Genomic DNA, 19,486 nt, shown 5'->3' on the forward strand with positions numbered 1-19,486 from the left:
TGGCCTCTCTGTATCTATGATTGACTGCAGAGAGGGGGAGAAATATCAACAAAGAGAATCACTGATCCGCTGCCTCCTGCAGGCCCCCCACTGGGGAGTGAGCCTGCAACCTGGGCCTGTGCCCTGACCAGAATCGAACCCAGGACCCCTCAGTCCACAGGCCAACGCTCTATCCACTGAGCCAAACCAGCCAGGGCTCTTTATATATATTATTGACACCACCGCCACCGCCACCCCCCCCCCCCCGCCCCCCACACACACACTGGGGAGTGAGCCTGCAACCTGGGCCTGTGCCCTGACCGGGAATGGAACATCCTGGCTCCTAGGTCGGTGCTCAACCACTGAGCCTCGGTGGCGGCCGGGTTGCAGAGTCTGGGTCCTGTGTCACCAGGCTCACTGGGGCCACAGTTGCCCTCTGGGCCAGTGCCACCTGATTTGGGGGTGGGGGGGTTGTTCCTGGACCTCCCTGGCCACTGGAGCCCCCATCACCCCATCTCCATCCATTCCTTCCTTGGGGCCAGCGATGCCCCTTCCTGGCAGCCCTGTTGGGCTCCCTGTGGACAGCCACCTCCAGGGAGGGCAACCCGGGGGTTCCCGGCCTCCTCCTCTCAGAAGCCTTCCTGGCTTAGTCACTGCAGAGTAGGTAGATGGCAGCCTCCCTCTGCACAAGCTAAACACCAGTCACCTGCCCCACCCCCGGCCCAGGAGCCCCATCCTGCCTCACGGAGCCCAGGGTTGGGGTGCTGTGCGTTGCGGGTGGGCACCCACCTTTTCCTTTTTTTAAATCTATTTTTTTATTGCCGAAACCGGTGTGGTTCAGTGGATAGAGCATCGGCCTGTGGACTGAAGGGTCGCAGGTTCGATTCCGGTCAAGGGCATGTACCTTGGTTGCGGGCACATCCCCAGTGGGGAGTGTGCAGGAGGCAGCTGATCGATGTTTCTCATTGATGTTTCTAACTCTATCCTTCTCCCTTCCTCTCTGTAAAAAATCAATAAAATATATATTTTTAAAAATCTATTTTTATTGATTTCAGAGAGAAAGGGAGAGAGAGAGAAACATCAACGATGAGAGAAAATCATGGATCAGCTGCCTCCTGCACGGCCCCACACTGGGGAATCAAGCCCACAACCCGGGCACGTGCCCTGACCAGGCATGGAACCATGACCTCCTGGTTCATAGATGGACGCTCAGCCCCTGAGCCACGCCACCTGTGGGCACCCAGCGTTTTCCAGCGTGACTCCCATGGGGCTGAAGGCTTCGTTTGGTTTGCTGACACTGTGGGTCCTCAGCAGCTGGCAGGCAGGGAGGCACAGCCTCGCAGGGGACCAGGGAGCCGCCCAGGAATGCCTGTGGACACCCGGGCCCACCTGGCTGGCCGCCCACCACCCTCACCTGGCAGCTGGCGGGGCTCCTTTGGATGGGAGCTGCCGCTTCCAGGGAGGAAGCCTGGACGTGGGAGCAGCAGGGCACCGAGGGAGTGTCTCCCCGGACCAGTCCCAGTCCCATACCTGCGTGTGCATGTCACCTGGGGCCCAGCCCCGCAGGGAGGGGCTGGTCAGGCAGGAGCAAGGTTGGCGATGTGTCGTTTTCTCTGGCGGCTGCCGCATCCTTCCACCAGCTCTGTTCCTGAGAACCACACACAGGCCCTCACGGCTCTGCAGGCCGACGTCCTAGGGTCTTAGGGTCAGCCTCCCCAGACTGCAGTCCAGGTATCCACAGCCTCTCCTTATAGGGGCTCCGGGGAGCATTCCTGTCCTCGGCTTCCTGTCTCCCAGGCTGCAGTGCAGTATCTCCGGATCGCTCTCTCCGACTCCCTGCCTTGCTCCTGGCCGGTGTGGCTCAGTGTGTAGAGCGCCGGCCCACGGACTGAAGGGTCCTGGGTTTGATGCTGGTCAAGGGCACGGACCTTGGTTGCAGGTCCCTGGCCCTGGTCGGGGTGTGTGCAGGAGGCAACCAATCTATGCGTCTCTCTCACATCGATGTTTCTGTTTCTCCTTTTCCCTTCCACTCTTTCTAAAAATCAATGGAACAAGATCCTCACATGGGGATTAACAGAAAAAATAAAAAGATTGTGATGAAGGGAGCCCATCCTGATTAGCCAGGATAATCTCCCCGGCTCAATGTCCTTCCCTTAACCACATCGACAGGCCCATCTTGCCGTGCAAGGTAGCAGATCCCTGGAATTAGGACCTGAACATTGGTGGGGGCCATTACCCAGTTTATACAGAGTCCCAGACAGCTCCCTCTTCATCCCTTCCCTCCTGCACCCCATGCAGGGGCGTGAGGGGTGAGGGGGCAGGAGACCTGCCAGGGTGGGTCCAGTCGGGGGGGACCAGAAAGGGACCCTGGACGGGCGGTTCACAGAAGAGCAGAAGATGATGCTCTCTGCCTGGGTGTGTTCCAGGAAGGCTGCCTGGAGGAAGAACCCTCAGGGCTTGAATGTTCAAGGACATGCAGGGGAGATGACAGGTGGCACTGATTCTGGGGCGACTGGGCCAGTGAGGTGGTGGCTGAGGGTCCAGGGCAGGGCTGGCCCCTCCCTGCCTCTCTAACCAGGTTCTCCACCCTCCCAGCCGGAAGCCTGAGGTCTCAGTCTCTCCTCCTGTAAAATGGGGCTGATGACAGAGCCCGGGGGCTGCTGGGCATCCCTGTCTGCTGATTACTACCTCGATGCCCGACCGCCCGCCCACTGCCCAGGAAACAGGAGCTGCTGGAACCAACCTGGGGCGGGATCATGGGGGCCTCCCCCGGCCTGATGCTTGCCTTACAGCCTCTGTGGCCACCTGGGGCTGTGCCCACCCAGCCCTCCCTCTGCCTACTCCACCCTTGAGGGACGCCCCCTCCCACCCGTCCCAGGCTTGCTCCTCCTCCCAGATCCTCTGAACCCCCAAAGTGCAGGCCAGCCCCAGGGCCCGGACTTGCGACTTTGGTTCTCTCTTTCTGTAAAATGGGCTGCAGTAAACACTCTACTTGCAAGGGGAACTCTTTTTTTTCCTTAGGCTTTATTTTAAGACAAAACAAATAGGAAAAACACATCCAGGTGCAAGTGAGAGAGTTCACTGGATTTTTTAAAGAGAAAGCTGCACTCGTGTGTCAATTCAAACCAGAACCACCGTAGAGATGCCTGCTGTTTGTGGTGACAAAGTCACAACACGTGTTTGCCTGCGAAGTCTTTCTGTGGCAGCATACACGCGGGCTGCGCGGCAAGAGCGAAGCAATGCAAGGTAGGACGGCGGTGGGTGAAAGTCCAACGGGCTCTTGTTCTGTTTGGAGAATTAAAGGAAGCAGCAGGTCGGTCACCTCACAAAAAACTTTTTTTTTTGTCAGAGAAAACTTGCAAACGTTGAAAATAAGTGTGAGGTTGTTACTAAAGTTACACAGGGAGGTTAGTGGGGAAAAAACATTTGTGCTCTGGAAACCCGGGTTTCACACAACAGCAGGCACGAAAGCCAGCCTTGCGCGCAGGAGGGAGGCTCAGTAGAGGCTGGTCTTCTTCATGATGCGCAGGAACTCCTGCTCATTCACCTCGCCGTCTCCGTCGCGATCCGCCTCGTCGATCATCTCCTGCAGCTCCTCGTCCGTGAGGTTCTCGCCCAGCTCCTTGGCCACACGCTTGAGGTTGTTGAACGAGATGGTCCCGGTCTCGTCGTCGTCGAAGAGCTTGAACGCCTTCAGGATCTCCTCTTTGGTGTCCTTCTCGCACATCTTCTGCGTCATCACCGTCAGGAAGTCGTTGAAATTCATCTTCCCCGTCCCTTCCTTGTCGATGTCTCCGATCATCTTCTTAATCTCTTCTTTCTTGGGCTCGAAGCCCAGCGCCCTCATCGCCACCTTCAGCTCCTTGACGTCAATGGTCCCGGTGGCATCCGTATCGAAGAGGTCGAACGCCTGCCGGATCTCCTGGATCTGCTCCTTGGTCAGCTCCGGCTTAGGGCTCGCCCTTTTGCGCTGGGAGGACGACGATGCCATCTTTGCCTTCTTCAAGCCTTGGAGGCACAGGCCCAGCAAGGAGGCTGGCGTCTGTCTCTTCAGGTCCTTGGGAGAAAGAGGACAGGAAGGGGGGGTGTGTGTGAAGCCAAGAACCCCGTGGGGAAGACTGGGGGGCGGCCTAGACCTGGGAAGGGCTCAGCCTGTGGGAAAGGGTCACGACAGAGGCAGGGGGACTCTGTAACCCACAGGTATTTGCTGAGCACCCGCTGTGTACCCAGGGTGCACGGGTGTGTGTGTGTGTGTGTACCCAGGCCTGAAGAGGGAACCTCCCGAGGCGGGTGATGCCCAGAGGACTCAGCAGAGCACCATCCTCTTGGCCACATGATCTCCCCGCCAGGCTCCTGGGACCCCCCCCCCCCCCCCAGCTCAGCACACCAGGGTCCTGGGTCCTCCCCCAGCTCTCCCCGCCCCTTTCTCCTCTGAGGGAGCGGCAGTGTCCAGGTTGATGGATGGGGAAACTGAGGCTGGTGGGCTGACCAGGGCTGGGACTGGAGAGCATCCTACAAAAGCGCCTCCCCTCGCCCTGGCCAGGGCCAGGAGCGCCGCTGGTGAGAGTGTCTTCCCCGAACGCCAAGGTTGTGGGTTCCATCCCTGGTTGGGGCACAGAAAAGACTCAACCAATGGGAGAGATCAAACAAAGGACTTATATGCATGCCTATAAACTTAATCAATGGACACAGACAACAGGGGGGTAAGGGCATGTATGGGGGGTTTGGGGGGTAATGGGGGAATAAGGACACCTATGTAATACCTTAATCAATAAAGAAATTAAAAAAAACTCAACCAATGAATGCAAATAAAGATGGACAAATCCGGGTGTGTGTGTGTGTGTGTGTGTGTGTGTGTGTGTGTGCGCGCGCGCACGCGCCTCTAACAACCAATAAATAAAAAATTAAGACCAGCTGGAGTAGCTCAGTGGTTGAACTTTGACCCATGAACCGGGAGGTCACGGTTGGATTCCGGTCGGGGCACAGGATCCCCTGTAGGGGGCAGCCGATCCGTGATTCTCTCTCATCACTGATGTCTCTTTCTCCCTCTCCCTTCCTCTCTGAAATCAATACAAATATATTTTTTAAAGTTAGAAAGAAAACCCCCACGTCCCCTCAACTCCACGCCCCGGGATATCCGCTCCCTCCTCCCTCCTCCCTCCCACCCGCTTCAGACCCGCAGCCGCGGTTCTCTCCGCCTCAGTTCCCCCTCCTCGCCAACCCCCGCGATCGGCCAGGCCTCCGGCGTACAGGTGGCGGTGGGGCCGCCCCGCTCTCTCGCCTTCCCCGCTCCCGCGTCCCGGACGCCGTCGGCCGCGCAGCAACCTGCTCCTCAGCCCCGAGTGGCTCCGGAGTAACAGCCAAGCCTCGAGCGCAGCTCGCCCAGAAACGCCCCTTTCCTGGGCCGTTGTCCGTTGCAACGGCTGGGACGCCCCGCAAGGCACTATGGGAAATGGAGTTCCGGTGTGTGTCCAGCGGAAGCTGGGAGCGCGCTCCCCCGTCGCCGTGGCAACCAGCAAGCGGCCCCGCGTGGGGAGCTGGGAAATGCAGTACGAGCGTGAGTCGCCCGCAGCTCGAACGGGGCGGGACTTCCGGCGCTCCCCGGCGGCGCTCAGTTTGCTCCCGGTGGCGGGTCCGGGCGGGCTCCCGGCCTGTGTGTCACGGGCAGGCGACTTCCCTCGAGCCCCGCGGGCGGCGGCGAAGGACAGTGGCTCCGACTTGGTCCGGCTCGCGTACCCCGCGCCTCCGGAGACGGGTCCAGCCCTCGGAACCACGTACCCCGCGGATGACGAGCTTCGCAGTTGCCTCGGCGGCCGGAGGTCGCTGCGCCCACAGGTTCCGATGGCCGATGAGGCGCAGGTGAGTGGAACGGGGTCCGGTTCCGATGAGCCCAGGACGGAGCCAGGCTGGGGGCGGGGGGCGGCAGCCGAGCCAAGGCCGGGGGGCGGGGGCCGGACTCGGAGGTGCGTGCGTGGTTCTGGGCGGCGGGATGGTGGCTGCTCTCCGTGGAGTCGCTCTGGCCCTGGAGTGGGGGGCGGGGTGCCTGGTGGGCGTAGGGGTCGCTGGGGCGCCCTAGACCAGGTCCTGGTGCCGGAGAGAGAAGGAGGAGCTCTAAGAGGTGACCCCTGGGACTCGGGGAGCCTGGGTGGCAGGAGACGGGGTGCGGCTGGTGCCCCTGCCCAGGGTCGTGGACGGCAGCTGTCTGGTCCCCAGCCTGGGCCGTGAGCCGGGTGCAGGGCCCTGGGGCGCTGGGGGGGCCTCCGAAGTGGGGGCTCAGGGAGAGGGGGAGTGTGGGTGGGGGCGGGGGCGCAAAGGGAAAGACGTGGCAGGACTCGGAGCCCCAGGTCCAGGCCTGGATGGGTCCTGTGGACTTGAGGGGTTCCCATCCTGGGGCACACACCCACAGGGGGCAGTTTGATTTTTAAGGGGGGCAACTGGAGAATTGAGTTATTAACAGTGAACTTTTTGCATTTCTTACGGCTCTAGGGGCCTTATATACAGCGTATAAATATATACTGTGACATATTTATGCACTTAAGTTCCCTATTATATGTTTTGAAATTTATTTGCTACTTTCCCATGTCACTTCATATTATTATTATTTTTTAAACAATTTCTTAGTGATTTCTTCCTCCAGTCCTTCAGCTGTCCTTCCGTTCTTTCATTTTTCTCTTTGACGGATGCCATGTTCTTTGGAAGCTTATTTAGACCAAGTTCATGGCTGTTTAGGCCTCCTCCACGTGAACAGTTCATTTATTATTATTATTATTTTAAAATATATTTTATTGATTTTTTTACAGAGAGGAAGGGAGAGGGAGTCAGAAACATCGATGAGAGAGAAACATCGATCAGCTGCCTCCTGTACACCCCCCACTGGGGATGGAGTCCGCAACCCGGGCATGTGCCCTTGACCGGAATCGAACCTGGGACCCTTCAGTTCGCAGGCCGACGCTCTATCCACTGAGCCACACGGGCTAGGGCAACAGTTCATTTTTTGAATAATAAGAATTACATGTCACGGGGGTGGGGCATCAGGGATTTAGAGATGGTTAGGTGGGGCACGGCCAAAGACAGGTCGGGACCCTCTGGTCTGCATTCTGGTTGGCTCTTCTGGCCGCTGCTGACCCCGAGGCTGAGTGGACGCCGTCCTCACAGGGCCTGGTCACCTTCGAGGACGTGGCTGTGTATTTCTCCCGGGAGGAGTGGAGGCTCCTCACTCCCGCCCAGAAGAGCCTGTACCGGGATGTGATGTTGGAGAACTTCTCGCTCACCGTCTCGATCGGTAAGGCTCTCAGGCTCCGCCAGCAAACGGACCGTCTCTGGCTGTTCCCCACGGGAATTCCTGTTCATCCTACAGCCCCCCACGGAGGCTGCTTCCTCCCCAGTCTCCGGGTTGGTGCCCGGTGCAGGGGCTGGGCACTGGGCGTGTGCTTGTCTCCGCCTCTCTCCGCCACAGCTCTGTGACCCTGCGGAAGCCATGGCTTCTCTGTGGCCAGGGTATGCCTTCTTCCCACAAAAGATATTCTATAAGGCCCCCTCCCTGGGCCCGGCGTGAGCCATGAACTCGAATCAGTAGTTCAGTTTGGGGAGTATTGCCATCTTAATGTCTTTCAATCCATGGACGTGACAAGTCTTTCCATTTATTTAGCTGTTCTATAATTTTTATTTTACTTTATTGATTTTTTACAGAGAGGAAGGGAGAGGGAGAGAGAGTCAGAAACATCGATGAGAGAGAAACATTGATCAGCCGCCTCCTGCACACCCCCTACTGGGGATGTGCCCGCAACCAGGGTACATGCCCTTGACTGGAATCGAACCCGGGACCCTTCAGTCCGCAGGCCTATGCTCTATCCACTGAGCCAAACCGGTTAGGGCATGTTCTGTAATTTAAAAAAAAATATTTTTATTGATTTCAGAGAGGAAGGGAGAGGGAGAGGTAGATAGAAACATCAGTGATGAGAGAGAATCATGGATCGGCTGCCTCCAGCATGCTTTCTACTGGGCATCGAGCCTGCAACCTGGTATGTGCCCTTGGCTGGAATCAAACCTGGGATCCCTCAGTCCTCAGGCTGACACTCCATCCACTGAGCCAAACCAGCCAGGGCTGTTCTATAATTTTTAAAAAAATATATTTTTATTGTTTTCAGAGAGGAAGGGAGAGGGAGAGAGAGAGTGAGAAACATCAATGATGAGAGAGAATCATCCATTGGCGCCTCCTGCACGGTCCACGCTGGGGATCGAGCCCGTGACCCGGGCGTGTGCCCTGACTGGGAGTCGAACCGTGACCTCCTGGTTCATAGGTCAACGCTCAACCATTGAGCCACATTGGCCGGGCCTCAGTGAATGTTTAAATTACAGGGGAGGTTTCTTTTCTGATCCTCAGTTTCCTCCTGGTTGCCATGGTGACACGAGCTTCCTGTGGTGTGTGGCCGGCTGGGCTGGCCTCTTACACTGTCTCCTCCTAGGATTTGTTCCTTCTGGGTCCCATGTGGCGGCCCAACTGGAGGGTGAAGAGGAGCCCTGGGTCCCCAGCATGGTGGGCGTGACTCTGGTCTGCAGAGCGGGAGCCGGGAGGGGTCCTGGTCTTGGCGAGTGGGGCTGGAGGCGCCTCGTTCTCAGGGGTGGACTGCAGCGTGCTGGTGGCGGGGTCTGCGTGCACTGGCGTTTCCCCCCTCCCTTTCCCAGCTCCACCCTGGTCAGGCCCTGAGGACCCACCTCTTGGCCTCTGTATCTTCTCATTTCCCCTTCCCTGTGCTCCATCGTCTTCTCCTCGGTGTAGACGCAGCCTCTTCAGGTGCTCACCGTCACCAGCAGCTCGGTTCCTGCCGGACGCCACTGCAGGGTCGTGATGCGGGGGCTGAGCTCTCCCCGTACCGCTCCTCGCCCCTGTCCAGGTCTGCCCGGGGCTGCGACCTGGCAGAGCCCTGCGGTGCCGCGCCAGCCCTTTCTCACCCAGACAGTCCCCCGCCACCTCCTGGCCATCTGGGCTCCTGTATGGGTGTGTCGCACGCACCTAGGTTAGAGGTGTCTCCTCCCTCTCACCCAGATCTTGGCACATGACCTTGCTATTTCAGGGTGTCCCCGGAGACTGGACAACGCGGAGGCCCCTCCGCAGCAGGTGAAGAGCTGCAGAGTCCACCGGTCAGAGCACCCTCAGTGTGGGGAGCCTGAGGAGGACGTCCCTGCCCCGCCAGGCCCCCTCCAGCACCAGGCCACCCACGGTGCGGGGCGGCCCCACGGCAGCACGGGGCTCCGGGAGCCCTGGCCACCCAGCTCCCGTCGCCAGCAGCAGCAGCAGGGAGTCCGGTGCAGCGGCTGCGGGAAAGCCTTCCTGGAGGCCTTCGCTCTCCTCGACCACCTGGTAACTCACCGTGAAGAGAGGCCCTGTGGGTGCCCCAAAGGCGGAAATGCCCCCAAGGAGAGCGCGGCCCTGGTCGGTCACAGGAAGACCCACGCGGGAGCAACGCCCCACGTGTGTCACACGTGTGGGAAGGCCTTCAGTTACCCATCGAAGCTGAGGAAGCACCAGAAGGTGCACATGGGCATCAAGCCTTTCGGGTGTGGCGAGTGCGGGAGAACCTTCAACCGCAAAGACGCCCTCACCCTGCACCGGAGGGTCCACACCGGAGAGAGGCCCTACGCCTGCGGGGAATGCGGCAAAGCCTTCAGTGTCCTGTCCACCCTCATCCGGCACCGGAGGGTTCACATCGGAGACAGGCCGTATGAGTGCCGGGAATGTGGGAAGTTCTTTAAATACAGCCAGAGCTTCACCCTCCACCAGAGAGTTCACACCGGAGAGAAGCCTCACGCGTGCACGCAGTGTGGGAAAGCGTACGTGACCCGCTCTGGCCTGTACCAGCACCAGAAGGTCCACACCGGCGAACGGCCCTACGAGTGCAGCCTGTGTGGGAAGACCTTCACCACCCGGTCCTACCGCAACCGGCACCAGCAGTTCCACACGGGGCAAAGGGCCTATGAGTGCGCGGAATGCGGGAAAGCCTTCAAACACAGCTCCACGCTCCTTCAGCACAAGAAAGTCCACACAGCGGCAAGGTCATAGGCGTCCGCGATGTGGGAAGGCTGTTTGCCATAGCTGCCACCTTGCTCAGTGTGGAAGGAGATTGAGGAGAGGAGCCAGGCACACCCCAACACACCTGCTGGGAGGGGTCAGGCGTGTGGGAAGCTTTCGGGAGCTGTGTTGCACTTGGACCTGCCCAGGCCTCTGCTGTCCGGCAGTCCCCACCGTGGCATCTGTCACCCCAGGGTGCTCCCTGCTCCGTGTAGAACAGAGTCCTGAGTGTTGGAGCCCATATTGGGCGTTACATCCCGACTGGTTTAGGTGTGGGCATGACCCAGCAGTGCCCACTGAGGCGTGCGGGGAAGGTGAACTGGTCTCTCGTACTGTTGACACTGCACGGGCACCTGTTTCACACTGCTCTGGAGGGCACAGCAATGTTGGCCAGTGTGGCCAATGGGTTGAACATCCCGTGCACACAGAGGTTGTTGATCCCATTCTCAGTCAGGGCATATGCCCGGTTTGCGGGCTCGGTCCCCAGCAGCGGACACGCAGAGAGGCAGCAGATCGATGGTTCTCTCTCATCGATGGATGTTTCTTTCTCTCCCTTCCCCTTTCTCTGTCTAAAAGCAATAAAACCATTTTTTTAAAAAAAGGCCTTGTCACCTTTAATCCTGGGGATTCTGGTCTCTGTGTGAGGGGATAAAGGACAGAACTGGGCTCAAGAATAGAGGGAACGGCTTCCCTGACTCTTGTCAGGTGGGGGTGGGGGTGGGGGAGAGACGGCAGAACGGCAGGGCACAGCTCTACTTGGCCTGGCTGGCAGTGGCACCTGAGACCAGAGGGAGAGGTGGGTGGGTGAGTCATGTCCTCTGGGTGTCGGGTTTCCTGGTGGATCAGGAATGGGGGAGCTGCCATAAGAAGGCTCATGTGTCTGGGGGGGGGGGGCAGCACAGCCAGGGCCCTTGTTCCCGGGAATGCTCCTCCGTCCGCAATCTTGGTCAGAGGACGCCGTTCCGAGTCAGCTCCGAAGCTGTGTCCTCTGAACTTGAACGTGGCAAGAAGGTCTAATAGACTAACCATAAAACCCGCTGGGCCTGTGGGAAAAGACGTGGCTCAGGAACACTGCAGACAGGAGCGGGGGGGGGGGGGGGGGGGGGGGGGGAGGGGCGGGGGTTTTGGGGCACGCTAGTGGGTCTGAGCTGGCTCTGAAGGGGCTTCCACCAACGTGTCAGGGGCCGTGGGTTGCATAACTTCCCGCGGATTGCAGGCCTGTTACCTGTGACTGGGGTCACGCTCACCACATGGTCTACAGGCCTCTGAGTTCTCCTAGTCCCGTGGTCGGCAAACCGCGGCTCGCGAGCCACATGCGGCTCTCTGGCCCCTTCAGTGTGGCTCTTCCACAAAATACCACGGCCTGGGCGAGTCTATTTTGAAGAAGTGGCATTAGAAGAAGTTTAAAAAATTTGGCTCTCAAAAGAAATTTCAATTGTTGTACTGTTGATATTTGGCTCTGTTGACTAACGAGTTTGCCGACCACTGGTCCATGACATCACCTAAGGAAACCAAGTGATTCTTTGCGACTCTAGTATATGAAGAGCTTAGTCTTCATGGCGACCAGACAAAATGTCAGTTTTACAAAATAAACTAGTGGCAGTTGTGAATATTAACATCGGAATAACAATACTGGAACTCGTGGGAAATTTTTCCATTGAATACCACCCACCCTTGGGGAACACACATCTTCCCAAGAAGCCCCAGCTGGACGTCCCTCAAGGCCCCTCACCCAGCATGGGGCCAGTTCGTTCCAGAACCTTCTCGGAGGCAATGGGAATGAAGCCATTCCGTTGGGTCCAGGACAATCCGGATTAGCTCTGGGAAAGGGGAAGGAGGGCCCAGGATGATGTTTTCTCTGTGCATATGCAGATACCACTGCAAATATTTGGATTGTGCTTCAGGGGACACAGGTCTGGCCAGGTTCCTAGGCTGCACAGCAAGGACACAGTAGCTCCGGAAGTTTTCTCCACATCAGTGGACACAAAGGTAATTTCTCTGTGTGGGTTCTGCTACATGAAGCTGGACTCACAAAGTCCATATCCAAAAGGCTCCTCTCAGGTATGAATCCTTTTTTTTTTTTTTTTTACAAAAAGTATAGAGGGCTTTATTTGTAACATAGACACCATTATTTAAAGTTAATAAACTTTTATTTAAGGAATTTCACATGTTCTGAGTTCTTCTACTGCCTTAGTTCCTCCTGAGTTTGAGTCTTTTTTAAAAATATATATTTTATTGATTTTTTACAGAGAGGAAGGGAGAGGGATAGTTAGAAACATCAATCGGCTGCCTTCTGCACGCCCCCCACTGAGGATGTGCCCACAACCAAGGTACATGCCCTTGGCCAGAATCGAACCTGGGACCTCTCAGTCCGCAGGCCAACACTCTATCCACTGAGCCAAACCGGTTAGGGCTTGAGTTTGAGTCTTAATTACTCCCTTTTTCGCTCAATCCTGATGTCATTTCAGTCAGTCCTATTTAACAGGAATAGAGATTCTTTTGATCATAAGCTGTATGGTAACTGAGAAGAATTAGCTAGACAAAGGACATCAAGGCCCCAGACATCTAAGATGGCTATCATCAAATCTGATTACCAATGGCTATTACAAAAACCTCCTATAGCTTGTGTTAGATTTATAGTGGACAGTTATCTGGCAATGTGAATTAAGGTTAGTAAAATGTTCCCAGTAGGCTGAATGCAATGCTAAGGTTAGTAAAATGTTCCCAGTAGGCTGAATGCAATGCTAAGGTTAGTAAAATGTTCCCAGTAGGCTGAATGCATAGCAGAAAAAAAAAGAAAAAAAAACACCTATTGGGGAAATGTTTTGTGGTCATGCAGTATGAATCCTTTTATGCTGAGCAAGGCTGCAGAGGCGGCTGAAGACTTTCCCACAGTGGCCACACTCGCAAGTCCTTTCTCTGGTGTGAACTACCTGGTGTTGAATAAGGGTGGATCTCTCACTAAAAGCTTTCCCACACTGACTGCACTCGTAGGGCTTTTCTTGTGTGTGAACTCTCTGATGACGAACCAGGTGAGAGTTGGTGCTGAAGGCTCTCTGGCATTCATTGCACTCAAAAGGCCTTTCTCCCGTGTGAACTCTCCAATGATAAACGAGGCTGTGCTTTTGGCTAAAGAACTTCCCACACTCACTGCACCCGTAAGGCCTTTCTCCAGTGTGAATTTTCTGATGTTTCACGAGAATGGAGTTTTGGCTAAAGGATTTCCCACATTCATTGCACTCATATGGCCTTTCCTTGGTGTGAATCCTCCGGTGCTTAATGAGGCTGGAGCTGTGAGCAAAGGCCTTCCCACACTCACTGCACTCAAAAGGCCTTTCTCCAGTGTGAATCCTGCCGTGCTGAACCAGGCTGGAACGGCAGCTGAAGGTTTTCCTACATTTGCTGCACTCGTATGGCCTTTGCCCGGTGTGTACTCTCTGGTGCCGAGTGACAGTGGTGCTATGGCTAAAGGCTTTCCCACATTCCAAAGGTTGCTCTCCAGTGTGAACTTTCTGATGTCGAAGGAGGTGGGAGCTTTGCCTGAAGTGTTTTCCACATTCACTGCATTCGAAAGGCCGCTCTCCACTGTGAACTCTCTGGTGCTTAGCAAGATTGGAGGTTTTATTAAAAGCTCTTCCACATTCACTGCACTCAAAAGGCTTTTCCCCAGTGTGAATCCTCCGGTGCTTAATGAGACTGGAACTGTGAGCAAAGGCCTTCCCACACTCACTGCACTCAAAAGGCCTTTCTCCAGTGTGAATCTTGCAGTGCTGAACCAGGCTGGAATGGCGGCTGAAGGTTTTCCCACATTTGCTGCACTCGTATGGCTTCTGACCGGTGTGTACTCTCTGGTGCTGAGTGAGTGTGGTGCTAGTGCTGAAGGCCTTCCCACATTGGCCGCACCCAAAGGGCCGCTCTCCGGTGTGAACTTTCTGATGTCGCAGGAGGTGGGATCTTCGGCTGAAGCCTCCTCCACATTCACTGCATTCATAAGGCCGCTCTCCACTGTGAACTCTCTGGTGCTGAGCAAGATTGGAGTTTTTGTTAAAAGTTCTTCCACACTCACTGCACTCAAAAGGCCTTTCTCCAGTGTGAATCCTGCAGTGCTGAAGCAGGCTGGAACCGCGGCTGAAGGTTTTCCCACATTGGCTGCACTCATATGGCCTTTGCCCGGTGTGTACTCTCTGGTGCTGAGTGAGGGTGGTGCTACTGCTGAAGGTTTTCCCACAGTCACTGCACCCAAAGGGCCGCTCTCCGGTGTGAACTTTCTGATGTCGAAGGAGGTGGGAGCTTTGCTTGAAGTCTCTTCCACACTCGCCACACTCAAAGGGCCGCTCTCCAGTGTGAACTCTCTGGTGCTTAACAAGCTCAGAGTTGTTGTTAAAAGCTTTTCCACACTCGCTGCACTCAAAAGGCCTTTCTCCAGCATGAACTTTCTCATGCTGAGTGAGGTGTGACCTGGTAGTCAAGGCTTTCCCCCATGCACTGCACTCGTAAGGCCTTTCTGTGTGAATTCTCTGGTGTTGAACAAGTGTGAGTTTGTGGCTGAGGATTTTCTCACAGTCACTATACTCGTAGTGTTTTATTCCAGTGTGAAATTTCTGGTGTTCCCTCAGCTTAGATGGGTCCCTAAAGGCCTTCCCACACTCTTTACACACGTGAGATGTTTCTCCAGTGTGAAATTTTTGGTAATTAACAAGGGTTGATTTCTCTTCTAAGGAATTTACAACTGTTGGGCATCTAAATGGTGAATCTTCAGAGAGAGTTCTCAAGTGGTTGAGGACCTTCTTGGTGGTATGGACTCCTGGGAACTTCCCAAGGCTGGAACTGTGTGGGAGGGCCTCCCTGCACTCTGTGTTCCTACGTGACTTCCCACTGCAGTTGACGGCCGGGTGCTGGCGGAGGTCATGGCTGTCTGAGACATCCTTCCATCCGTCCCTGCAAGTGAGGGGCTTCTCTGACAGGCAGACTACAGAGCTCTTCACAGATGAATCCCTGTCCTTGTCCCATCTGCAGGACTTCCCTCCACTCTGCTGTTCCTGGTGCTGGGGAAGGTTCGCACTGAACCAAAACCTTCTTGCACATGCTCCACACGTGTAGGGGGTCTCCTCAGGATGTGTTCCCTGATGCTCATCAAGGTGCAAAATGTCTCTCATAAAGGGGCCACACATGTCACAGGTATCAGCCTTCTCGGTAGAAGGATGTGTATTGGGGATCCTGACCTGGGACACCCCTTCTACAGAAGCATTCTGCTTGGAACAGACCTCCTGGTCTTCCACTTCATGCCAACAACCTAAAAACAGAGAAACTTCTTGTTAACTGAGTGTTCAATTGGGTGCAAAGGGTGGCTTCATTAGGAATGTGTAACTGACCCATATAAGAAGGGGTCCAAGGGATTGTTGACAGAATTAAGACTGAAGGGCCCGCTGTGTAGGATGGCACCCAGCCAGGCCTCACCAGAGGCAAGGACAGAGATGGGGGAAAGGACACGAATAAATATTCCTTCAAGAAAAATGTGTGTACACACACACAAATGAAAGATGCTCAACATTATTAGTTGTGAGAGAAATGCAAATCCAGAACACAAGGAGATACCACTTCACACCCACTAGGATGGGTGTGAAGAAAAAAACCAAAACAGTAACAAGTGTTACTGAGGAAACAGAGAAACTGGAACACTCATGCACTCCTGTGGGAATGTAAAATGGTGCCACCATTTTGGAAAACAACTGGGAAGTTCTATTCCCATGTATCTACCGAAGATAAATGAAAACATATCTACACAAAAACTCGTATGTGAATGTTCACAGCAGCATTTTTCATAATAGCCAAAGAGATGGAGACAAGACAAATGCCCATCAAATGGATAAAAAAGTTTTATACAATGGGCTATTCTTCAGACATGAGAAGGAAGGAATGTTGTCTATGCTACAACACAGATGAACCCCTGAAACATAAGCTAAATGAAAGCTCGTCACGTATTGTGTGATTCCATTTAAATGAAATGTCTAGAATAAGCAAGTCTGTATAGTCAAAAAGTAGATGAGAGGTTTTGCCCAGGACTTGAGGAAAAGGGATGAGGAAGGTTATGGCATGACTGCTAGTGGGTACAAAGTCTCCCTGACGGCGATGAAAATATTCTAAAATTGGATTGTGATCATCAGACACCTGTGTAAATATATACTTTAAAGGGGTGAACTTAGCCCTGACCGGTTTGGCTCAGTGGATAGAGCATCGGCCTGCAGACTGAAGGGTCCTAGGTTTGATTCCGGTCAAGGGCATGTGCCTCGGTTGCGGGCACATCCCCAGTAGGAGGTGTGCAGGAGGCAGCTGATGGATGTTTCTCTCTCATCGATGTTTCTAACTCTCTATCCCTCTCCCTCTCTGTATAAAGGGGTGAACTTATGGTGTATCTTAATGAAGCTGTTTTGAAAAATCACCTTATGGAAGGGGCAGAACCAGGGCAGGACCCCACACGGGGTCAAGCTCAGTGGGATCCATTAGGCAGCCTGGAGATGCCGGATCCCCGACCTCTGCTCCCGTGGGGTCCTAGGCAGCAGCTATGAGGACCATGCATGAGGCTGCCCAGGAAGAGACAGAGGGGTGCACACAGCCAGGTCCCTGCAACATGAAACCTGGGAAGGAAGCAGCATCCATGGCTGGGCTTGTGGACAAACAGAACTTTCTACGGTAAAAGCCACAGGGCGGACGCTGGTCACCATGGTGCGAGCAGGCAGAGGGCCTTACCAAGTGAGGCCATGAGCTCAAAGACCTCCAGCGTCACATCGCGGTACAGGCGCCTCCGAGCCTCATCAAGGAGCCCCCACTCCTCCTGGGAGAAGTGCACGGCCACGTCCTCGAAGGTCACTGGGCACTGCAGTGAGGAGACAGCTGAGCCGGGGGGCCCACAGGCAGGCTGGAAAACAAACACACAAAATGCTCCAACGGGCCCATTCCAGGCCCTTGACCTGTGACTCAGAGTTCTGCAATCTCTGCCACTGTCTTCTCCTCCTCCTCTTCTTTTTGTTAAAATGTTTTGATTTTTTACAGAAAGGAAGAGAAAGGGATAGAGAGTTAGAAACATCTATCAGTTGCCTCCTGCACACTCCCCACTGGGGATATGTCCAAAACCAAGGTACATGCCCTTGACCGGAATCAGTCCGCAGGCCGACACTCTCTCCTCTTCTTGTGACACCCCCCTCAGGCCATCCTCCCCTCACCCACACGAAGCCTCTCCTCCTCCTCAGGCCCCCACATCAGAGGAGGTAACCCGCCCCGGAACCACTGGTGTCCCTTTCTCCTTGCAGTCACTGTACTCAGGCCAATCCAACCTAGAACAACAGAAGGCAGGTGGGGCCCTGGCCAGTTTGGCTCAGTAGATAGAGCACCGGCCTGCGGACTGAAGGGTCCCAGGTTGGATTCTGGTCAAGGGCATGTACCTTGGTTGCGGCCACATCCCCAGTGGGGGGTGTGCAGGAGGCAGCTGATCGATGTTTCTAACTCTCTCTCCCTCTCCCTTCCTATCTGTAAAAAAAATCAATAAAATACATTTTAAAAGAACAAAAACAAAAGGCAGGTGGGCAATGGATGCTCTCTGAGCTCTGGGCTGGCACACAGCCCCTCCCCCCACTGGCCAATTTCCTTTATGTCCCCCCAGATGTGAGAAAATTGGGACTCTCCTTTCTTCCTCAAGTCTGGAGCATGAGGGCCCATTGGGTCACATTCCCTTACCTTGTACAGGTGTTACAGAAGACCGGAAAAAAAACCAAGCCACGCTTAGAGAAAGGGAGTTACATTTTATTAAGCGCAAGGCCAGAGAAAAATGCACCTTTCAAATTCTGCCCCCCCCCACTGCCCAACATGGAGGAAACCTTTTCTATTTATACTTTTCCTAGCTCTTTTGTCTCCCAGATTTGGAATGAGACTTCCGGGCCTTCTGGGAAAGGCCTGCGTGCTGGGAAGGGGCCATGGACCATGTCTCAAGGCCTGGCCTGGTGTCAGCACTGACAACTCTGTCTGGGGCATAGTCCACGGCCTCTCTGGAATGGGAGTAGTCTTATTTTCCTTATTATTTAAGCAAGCAAGTGTTTACAGAAGCCAAAATAGCAGGGTTAAAATTTCAAACAGCAGTTTTTATAGAAGATGGATGCTTCACAGGGACCATACCACCCACATTTCTCCTCCCCTCCACCCCTTGTCCACACCACAGGCGTCTCCCTGGAGTCCCCGCATTCCATTATGCACACAGGGTACCTGAGAAAGACAACCAGGACCCATTACTGACCTGGCCTGCCCCAAATCTCCAAACCTCCCACGGCCACAGGAAGCCATCACCCCCCTAGTAAACGCCTTCGCTCCATGCCCAGCTGCTTCAACCTTCAGCCCGTGGAACCTTGAGTAGGTCTCAAACACGCCTGCTCTCTTCCACCTCGGCCCTTGCACATGCCCTCACCGGTCACACCTGTCCTCGCTCTCTTTTTTACTATTAAATATTATTGCCCTAACCGGTGTGGCTCAGTGGATAGAGCGTCGGCCTGTGGACTGAAAGGTCCCAGGTTCGATTCCGGTCAAGGGCATGTACCTTGGTTGTGGGCACATCCCCAGTGGGGGGCATGCAGGAGGCAGCTGATCAATGTTTCTCTCTCATCGATGCTTCTAACTCTCTGTCCCTCTCCCTTCCTCTCTGTAAAGAAAATCAATAAAATATATTAAAAAACATTATTGTTAATCTTCACCTGAGGATATTTTTCCCACTGATTTTTAGAGATTGGGAGGGATAGGGAGAGGGAGAGGAGGTCGGGGAGGGGGAGAGAGAAACATGTGAGAGAGACACATGGATTGGCCGCCTTCTGCACACACACTTTCCCCCCTTTCCCCCCGCCCCGCCACCGCCAACCGGGGCCGGGGTTCGAACCTGCAACCCAGGTAAGTGTCTTGACCGGGAATCGAACCCGCGACCCTTTGGGGCAAGGGCCAACACTCTAACCCCTGAGCCACACCGGCCATGTCTACTCTGCCCAGCGTCTCGGTCCCCGCCCTGACCCCAACCCACAGCTGCACGCGACCCTGGGGCTCCGGGATCATGGGGCGGGGATCCCCACTCACCCGCGGAGAATCCATCGCGACGCTGCCGGCTGGGTGGGACCCTGCGGGTTCACCCGTACCCCGCGCACCACTGGGTGGGCGGCCTCGGTCTCCCGGTATCAGCGGAACTGAGAACCTGGGATCTTCCTCCCTCCAGAGGCCGTGGGACCCAGACGGAGCGCGGAGACTCGTCGCGTCAGTCCAGCCCCGGGAAAACCGAAGGAGGCACCGCGGGGGTGAGAGTGTCTGCAAAGTCGCGGTGAAGGTCCCGACCCTTCCCGGGCCCCTTCTCCTTCGCCCAGCGGCGGCCGGTGCGGAGCGCCCCGGGCGAAACGGACAGGCGCAGGCAACTAC

The 19,486-nt window shown here is 55.3% G+C and overlaps 3 protein-coding genes across 4 annotated transcripts; 1 reads left to right on the forward strand and 2 right to left on the reverse strand.

Annotated features, from left to right (window-relative positions):
* Positions 1 to 2,987: 2,987 nt before the first annotated feature.
* LOC307092803 (centrin-2) lies at positions 2,988 to 5,387 on the reverse strand. Of its 2 annotated transcripts, none has more exons than XM_079760303.1 (2): positions 5,305 to 5,387; positions 2,988 to 4,036 (listed from the first exon to the last, which is right to left on the reverse strand). In XM_079760303.1, exon 2 carries the CDS (start codon positions 3,968 to 3,970, stop codon positions 3,476 to 3,478), a length of 495 nt encoding a protein of 164 aa, XP_079616429.1. In that variant the 5' UTR covers positions 3,971 to 4,036; positions 5,305 to 5,387; the 3' UTR covers positions 2,988 to 3,475. The 2 variants fall into 2 exon arrangements, with proteins under 2 accessions (XP_079616429.1, XP_079616428.1); XM_079760302.1 differs by having other exon boundaries at positions 5,230 to 5,357.
* A 208-nt stretch (positions 5,388 to 5,595) lies between these two features.
* Positions 5,596 to 10,630, forward strand: ZNF584 (zinc finger protein 584). The gene is made up of 3 exons (XM_079760274.1): positions 5,596 to 5,838; positions 7,135 to 7,261; positions 9,054 to 10,630. Exons 1-3 carry the CDS (start codon positions 5,821 to 5,823, stop codon positions 10,037 to 10,039), a joined length of 1,131 nt encoding a protein of 376 aa, XP_079616400.1. The 5' UTR covers positions 5,596 to 5,820; the 3' UTR covers positions 10,040 to 10,630.
* Positions 10,631 to 12,710: 2,080 nt separating this feature from the next.
* ZNF132 (zinc finger protein 132) lies at positions 12,711 to 19,449 on the reverse strand. Its single transcript, XM_079760147.1, has 3 exons — positions 19,154 to 19,449; positions 16,796 to 16,964; positions 12,711 to 15,341 (listed from the first exon to the last, which is right to left on the reverse strand). Exons 1-3 carry the CDS (start codon positions 19,166 to 19,168, stop codon positions 12,880 to 12,882), a joined length of 2,646 nt encoding a protein of 881 aa, XP_079616273.1. The 5' UTR covers positions 19,169 to 19,449; the 3' UTR covers positions 12,711 to 12,879.
* Between the last annotated feature and the right edge of the window lie 37 nt (positions 19,450 to 19,486).

This window comes from Cnephaeus nilssonii, assembly GCF_951640355.1.
Source record: "Cnephaeus nilssonii genome assembly, chromosome: 20".
Taxonomy (NCBI): Eukaryota; Metazoa; Chordata; class Mammalia; order Chiroptera; family Vespertilionidae; genus Cnephaeus; species Cnephaeus nilssonii.